Source organism: Piliocolobus tephrosceles, chromosome 1 (assembly GCF_002776525.5).
Source record: "Piliocolobus tephrosceles isolate RC106 chromosome 1, ASM277652v3, whole genome shotgun sequence".
Lineage (NCBI taxonomy): Eukaryota > Metazoa > Chordata > Mammalia > Primates > Cercopithecidae > Piliocolobus > Piliocolobus tephrosceles.
In genome coordinates this window covers 148,081,967-148,090,210 of record NC_045434.1, presented here as the reverse complement: position 1 = coordinate 148,090,210, position 8,244 = coordinate 148,081,967, and the positions used below count along the sequence as shown (strand labels likewise).

Below are 8,244 nucleotides of genomic sequence, written 5' to 3'. Positions count from 1 at the left end.
AAAAAAAAAAAAAAAAAAAAAAAAAAAAAAAAAAAAAAAAAAAACAAGGGTTGCAATCCTAGTCTCTGACGAAACAGACTTTAAACCAACAAAAATCAAAAGACAAAGAAGGACATTACATAATGGTAAAGAGATCAATGCAACAAGAAGAGCTAACTCTCCTAAATATGTATGAACCCAATAAAGGAGCCCCGGATTCATAAAGCAAGTTCTTAGAGACCTACAAGGAGACACAATCTCCCACACAATAATAGTGGGAGACTTTAATACCCTACTGTCAATATTAGACTGATTAATGAGACTTAAAATTAACAAGGATATTCAAGACTTGAACACAGCTCTGGATCAAGTGGACCTAATAGACACCTACAGAACACTCTATACCAAATCAACAGAATATACATTCCTCTCAATGCCACATTGCACTTATTCTAAAACTGACCACATAATTGGAAGTAAAACCATCCTCAGCAAACGCAAAAGAACTGAAATCATAACGAACAGTCTCTCACACCACAGTGCAATCAAATCAGAGTGCAGGATTAAGAAACTACTCACTCAAATCCGCACAATTACATGGAAATTGAACAACATGCTCCTGAAAGACTCCTGAGTAAATAATGAAATTAAAGCAGAAATGAGTAAGTTATTTGAAACCAGCGAGAATAAAGAGAAAACATACCAGAATCTCTGTGACACAGTGAAAGCAGTATTAAGAGGGAAATTTATAGCACTAAATACTTACATTGGAAAGCTGGAGAAAGATCACAAAATGACAACCTAACATCAGAATTAAAAGAGCTAGAGGCTGGATGTGGTGGCTCATGCCTGTAATCCCAGCACTTTGGGAGGCCAAGGTGGGTGGATCACCTGAGGTCAGGAGTTCAAGACCAGCTGGAATTAGATGGTAAAACCTCATCTCTACTAAAAATACAAAAAATTAGCCAGGCATGGTGGTGCAAGCCTATAATCCCAGCTACCTGGGAGGCTGAGGCAGGAGAATTGCTTGAACCTGGGAGGCAGAGGTTGCAGTGAGTCAAGATCATGCCATTGCACTCCAGCCTGGGCTATGGGAGTGAAAATCCATTTCATAAAAAAGGGTGGGGGGGAGGGCAGAGAAGCAAGAGCAAACAAATCCAAAAGCTACCAGAAGACAAGAAATAACTCAAATCAGCACAGAACTGAAGGAGACAAAGACACGAAAAACCCTCCAAAAAATCTAGGAATCCACGAGGTGTTTTTTTGAAAAAATTAACAAAATAGATAGATCATTAGCTAGACTAATAAAGAAGTAAAGAGAGAAGAATCAAATAGACACAACAAAAAATGATAAAGGGAATATCACCACTGATCCCACAGAAATACAAACTACAATAAGAGAATACTATAAACAACTTTACAAAATAAATGAGAAAATCTAGAGGAAATGGAAACATTCCTGGACACATACACCTCACAAGACAACCAGGAAGAAGCTGAAATCCTGAATAGACCAATAACAAATTCTGAAATTGAGGCAGTAATTAATAGCCTACCAATCAAAAAAAAAGCACAGGACCAGACAGATTCACAATACAATTCTACCAGAGGTACAAAAAGGAGCTGGTATTATTCATTCTGAAAGTATTCCAAACAACAGAAAAAGAGGGAATCCTCCCTAACTCATTTTATGAGGCAAGCATCATCCTGATACCAAAACCTGGCAGAGATGCAACAAGAAAAGAAAATTTCAGGCCAATATCCCTGATGAATATCAATGTGAAAATCCTCAATAAAATATTGGCAAACTGAATCCAGCAGCACATCAAAATGCTTGCCCACAATGATCAAGTTGGCTTCATCTTTGGGATGCAAAGCTGGTTCAACATATGCAAATCAATAAATGTAATCCATCACATAAACAGAACCAATGACAAAAGCCACATTATTATCCCAATAGATGCAGAGAAGGCCTGCAATAAAATTCAACATCCATTCATGTTAAAAACTCAATAAAATTAGGTATTGATGGAACATATCTCAAAATAATAAGAGCTATTTATGACAAACCCATGACCAATATCAAACTGAATGGGCAAAAGCTGGAAGCATTCCTTTGAAAATGGGCACAAGACAAGGATGCCCTCTCTCACCACTCCTATTCAACATGGTATTGGAAATTGTGGCCAGGGCAGTCAGGCAAGAGGAAGAAATAAAATGTATTCAGATGGGAAGAGAGGAAGTCAAATTGTAGCTGTTTGCAGATGACATGATTCTATCTTTAGAAAACCCTGTTGTCTCAGCCCACAAACTCCTTAAGCTGATAAAGCAACTTCAGCAAAGTCTCAGGATACAAAAATCAATGTGCAAAAATCACAAGCACTTCTATACACGAACAACAGACAAGCAGAGAGCCAAATCATGAATGAACTCCCATTCACAATTGTTACAAAGACAATAAAATATCTAGGAATACAGCTAACAAAGGATGTAAAGGACCTCTTCAAGGAGAACTACAAACTACTGCTCAAGGAAATAAAAGAGGACACAAACAAATGGAAAAACATTCCATCCTCATGGATAGAAAGACTCAAGATCATGAAAATAGCCATACTGCCCAAAGTAATTTATAGATTCAATACTTTCCATCAAACTACCATTGACATTCTTCACAGAATTAGAAAAAACTACTTTAAATTTCATATGGAACCAAAAAAGAGCCTATACAGCCAAGACAAAGCTAAGCAAAAAGAACAAAGCTGGAGGCACAATGCTACCTGACTTCAAACTACACTACAAGGGTACAGTAATTAAAACAGCAGGGTACTAGTAACAAAACAGATATGTAGATCAATGGAACAGAATAGAGATCTCAAAAATAACACCACACATCTACAACCATCTGATCTTCAACAAACCTGACAAAAATAAGCAATGGGGAAAGGATTCCCTATTTAATAAATGGTGCTGGGAAAACTGGCTAGCCATATGCAGAAAACTGAAACTGGACCCCTTCCTTATGTCTTATACAAAAATTAACTCAAGATGGATTAAAGACTGAAATGTAAAACTCAAAAACATAAACACCATAGAAGAAAACCTAGGCAATACCATTCAGGACATGGGCATGGGCAAAGACTTCGTAACTAAAACACCAGAAGCAATGACAACAAAAGCCAACATTGACAAATGGGATCTAATTAAGCTAAGGAGCTTCTGTACAGCAAAATAAACTATCATCAGGGAGAATAGTCAACCTAGAGAAGGGGAGAAAATTTTTGCAATCTACCCATCTGACAAAGGGCTAATATCCAGAATCTACAAGGAATGTAAACAAATTTACAAGAAATAAAACAAAAACAACCCCATCAAAAAGTGGGCAAAGGATATGGATACTTCCAAAAGAACACATTTATGTGGCCAACAAACATATGAAAAAAGCTCAACATCACTGATCATTAGAGAAATGCAAATCAAATCCACAATGAGATAGCATCTCACACCAGTCAGAATGGCGATTATTAAAAAAGTCAAGGAACAATAGATGCTAGTGAGGCTGTGGAGAAATAGGAATGCTTTTACACTGTTGATGGGAATGTAAATTAATTCAACCATTAGACAGGGTGGCGATTAAATTAATTCAACCATTAGACAGGGTGGCGATTCCTCAAGTATCGAGACCCAGAAATACCATTTGACCCAGCAGCCCCATTACTAGGTATATACCCAAAGGAATAGAGATCATTCTACTATAAAAACACATGCACATGTATGTTTATTGCAGCATTATTTACAATAGCAAAGCCATGGAACCAACCCAAATGCCCATCAGTGATAGACTGGATTAAGAAAATGTTGTATGTATACGCCATGGAATACTATGCAGTCATAAAAAGGAATGAGATCATGTCCTTTGCAGGGACATGGATGAAGTTGGAAGCCATCAACTAACACAGGAAAAGAAGACCAAATACTGCATGTTCTCACTCTAAAGTGGGAGTTGAACAACAAGAAAACATGTACATAGGGAGGGAAACAGCACACACTGGGGCTGTTGGGGGATTGGGGGTGAGGGAGGAGAGGATATTAAGACAAATAGCTAATGCATGCTGGGATTAAAACCTAGATGACGGGTTGACAGGTGCAGCAAACCACCATGGCACATGTGTACCTATGTAACAAACTTACACATTCTACACTTATATCCAGGAATTTAAAGTAAAATAAATAAAAAATAAAGAATTAAAAAAAAAAAAAAGACTTCACAACCCAACCATGCAACCATGATAAAAGCTCTCTGGTTATAACTGGTAACATTGAGATTCCAATAAAGTATATAAAATCACCACAAAATTAAAGAGACTAATTCAGACTGGAGGAGCAGTTGGTAAGAGATTAAAAGTGAAAATGCCATTGAGTTGGTGGCTAAAAGATGGGTAATAAAAGGATAAATTTTACCAGTGGATGTGCAGTTCATGCATTCTATGATGAGGGCAAGTAGGTACAAAACAAGATCACACACAGGCAAGAATCAGCCACTTGTGAGGTACTTCCCTGGAGAAAAGAGTGTCTTTTTCTTCACATGTAGGCACTGCCTTCTCAGCAATTAGAATACAGCAAAGCATTCTGATTTGCACAATAACAGAGGCTTTTGTTGCATAATAATATCTAGACAATATTAACATTGTGAGCTTGTAGTGCTCTTGAGGAGTACATATTTGAGTAAAAAGGGGATAACATCAGTAAAGTCATAGGAATAAGAGAGTATAAAGTTGAGTAGGGAGTATAGAATAGTCTGTTTAGAGCAGAGTGCTGCTAGAGGGAGGAGGGAGGAAGTTATAGCAGAAAATTTAGCGTGAGATAAGTCTAGACTAGAAAGAACAGAGCGCATTGTCTGAAATGCCATTTAAGCAAATTCAGTTTTATTCTGTGAACAACTGCAAGCTATTAATATATTTAAATCGGAAGTGATATGATCAGAACTTTATTTTAAAGACAGTTGAGGTTTGTAGGCCAGAGAAAAGACTTGGGTTGAAGAAACGATGAAGAATAGGAATGAAGATCTCAGGTGGAAGAATAATGTGAATTCGTAGAGAGATTATGACAGCCTAAGTTAGAATAGGAGGAGTCGTATTGAAAAGGAAGGATCCTTTTGAGACTCCTTTTAGAAGTAAAGTGAGTAGAAAAACATGAGATATTGGCAATGAAGACTGTTGCAAAAGACCGAGGTTGATAGCACTGGTCAAGAGGCTGATGACGATGCCATTTGTGATAATAAGAACAACTCGTAACTAAGAGGTAGATAGGTTTTGTTGTACAAGTGGAGAGATGGGGAAAGACAGAGTTATTTTATTGCCTGATCTTTGGTAATATATTAGTACATTATTTGTTCTTTGTTTCAGTTTTTCAAAGTAGAATGTACTATGTTATAAACAAAATACTAATTATTAGATCTTAAAATTTAGTATGCAATATTCACATGTAATTGATTTAAATGCTTCTATTACAACTAAATTGTACCTACCTAACTTTTTTCATTTCTTTAAGTAAATTCTTTCCATATTTTTCTTCTTTTAGTTTTTGCTTAACAATCAGGCTTTTCTCTTTTAGGACAGCCTCATTCTTCTTCAGTCTGTCAATTTTAAGTAGTCCTCTGGTCAAAAGAGTGCGCTCATTATTTAAATTTTGAACTAATAAACGCTCTGCAGCCTTTTGGGATTTTTCTTTTAGAAACAGAGCTCTTCTCTCTCTAGATTTTTCAAGGTAGTTGAATCTGTTTTGCCAAACTTGTCGTAAACCGTTCTGAATTACCTCTTTATTTTCTTCAATTAGTTTTTGTGTAGCATATTTTTTCTGATTCAAATGTTCATTAACAGTTACTCTAACTCTTTCTCGAGCAACTTGTGCCATGGCTACAACTCTTACTTTTTCTTTATGGCATTCCTGCTTCTTTTGTTCTGTGTAATATTTGTCAATATCACTAAATGTTCGGAGTTTCATACCAGCTCTTTGTGTTGCAAAAAACTCTTTCATACTCCTCTCCAATCGTATGTCTTTTTTAATGATTTGCTTTGGATGAGTAGCAAAGATTGGCTGAGGATATGCAGGAAAAAAATCTTGTTTATTCTCTTTCAATACTGCAATATTCTTCAATGAAACGGAAGTACATATGGGTAGTTTGAAAACTGATATCCTAAAACTGGTATCCAATTTTTCATCCACAATTTCATCTTTAGACTCCTGACCTACATCAAACAAAAGACAAATATTATACATTATGCAAGAGCTAAGCACATTTTATTTTCTGTTCATATATATCAGTAAAGTTGATAAGAACCTGTTATTTACTTTACTAAGAGGAATTTTTCCCAAGTATGTTTTCAACTTGTGATTTAATAGTAACTTTGGAGAAGAAAATTACTATTAAAACATTTTCACATAGAAATGCATGAAATCTAATTCTTATATTTTCTGTATTATCTTCCACAATAGCTTAACTTGCACTGACTCAATAGCAGCACCTTATCATATACTTAGTACTACGTAATGACACATATTATTTTTTCATATAGTTTGCTAAAAGAAACAAAGTTTAAGCAAAGAACAATTCATGAACGGGGTAGCACCCAGAACCAGTGAAATTTTAGAAAACTCTGCTTAATAAATGAGCAGGGAATATTTATAGATAGAAAATGGAAGAAATATAGAAATAGTTTGATTGGTTATGGTTCAATTTCGCCTTATTTGGACATAATCATATCAATTGGTGGCCTGTGATTGGCTGAAGCTTGGCTGCTGTGATTGGCTATGACTTAAGTTATCTTTTACAAAAATATACCCCTAAGTTAGGCTTTCAGTTTGTTTGCATACTAAGTTAGGTTGCAATTCATTATGTAAGGAATCAAGGAACAGAGGCAGCCTTAGGCCACATTTAACAAGTTATTATTATGTCATATTTGCAAAGGCATTGTAATCCATTTTACCTTATTTTTATTAACTCTGGTGGAAAATAATAGCAGCCATCAATTGTTTTTCGCTTTTTTGGACAGATAAAAATACTAAAACTCTTAACTTCCTTTGCTTTCCTTTGTGTGACCAGGGGCTAAGTCCTTTTTAATAGAGTGTGAACACAATTGCTATGTGTCATTTCTTGTCCAAGGGATTGTTTTAAGAAACAATGTGCACCTTCTTTCCACTATGTAGAGATGAGAATGAAACCCCAAAGATGGTGGAACTATAAGATAGACACCGCCTGCCTGCCTGAATCACTTGTTGAAAAAACTACTCACGGACCGGAATCATCCAAGTTGGTCACTCATGGAGCCAGAAATCAAAAGTAATTATGTTTTAGTCAATATATATTTCTGGTTATATTTGTTACTATACACAACCTAATTAATACAATAAATTGAACCACATTGTTGTTTGCATATTTACATTTTGACAGACCTATTAATGAACTCAGAATCAGGTGACAAATACAAGTATAAAAGTTATGCTTGTTAATTTAGGAGAAAAATATGTTTCCTGATTTCTTCCACTTATTAAAATTACATTCCTGCTAACTCTAGTCTACAAGGGTTTGATCTTCCCTAGAAAATTACCTTGTCTTTATGTGTAAAAATGTCAAATATGATGCTGGTAGTTTTATGGAAGTTAAAGGAACCATGAAGAAGGGCAGGGCTTGTGGTCTAGACAGACAGTAGAAAATAATTGAATAGGCAAGATTTTCATGAAAGGCTACAGGAGTATCAACATTGGAAAAGAAAGCAAATTCTACAGCAAAGTAGGAAATCAAATCTATCAAGTAGAAAAGGCAGTCCATCAGAATACAAAGCCAAAGTGTCCAGAAATAAACACTAAATGTGTGTGTCCAAAGCAAGACACGGGGGACCCAAAGAGTCAAAAGCCAAAGTCTCTCATTAGTTGGTTGAACATTGTCCCATTAACACTTTAAAAAGTCTCCTAATTTCTTTCTCTGTTTTCAGAATCTCTGTTTCAAGAAATCACTCACTGCCATAATATTTATCTTTCTTAAATAGGGTTCTAACAACATTGTACCTTACACAGAACAAAGGAAGACAAAATCTTTATGGTTTTCCACCCATAGGCCGAAGAATAGTTTCCACTTTTAGCCTAGGATTATATAATAGCAGAAAAGAGCGACTTATTTTTTCCCAGCACATGCATCACATCTTATCATCATTGAGCCTTTGTGTCTACTATTTTATGTTTTGTTCAGTATGCTGTTTTTCTTATCTGTAT

The 8,244-nt window shown here is 35.6% G+C and overlaps 1 protein-coding gene across 2 annotated transcripts in view; it reads right to left on the bottom strand.

Annotated features, from left to right (window-relative positions):
- LRRIQ3 (leucine rich repeats and IQ motif containing 3) overlaps positions 1-8,244 on the bottom strand; it is a 171,672-nt gene that overhangs the window by 11,479 nt on the left and 151,949 nt on the right. Inside the window, exon 7 of one of the 2 annotated variants that reach the window (XM_023209437.1) lies at positions 5,982-6,224. In XM_023209437.1, coding sequence (XP_023065205.1) covers positions 5,982-6,224 — 243 coding nt within the window. Of the gene's footprint in view, positions 1-5,503; positions 6,225-8,244 lie in introns of both variants that reach the window. The other variant, XM_023209428.1, reaches the window with a different exon arrangement.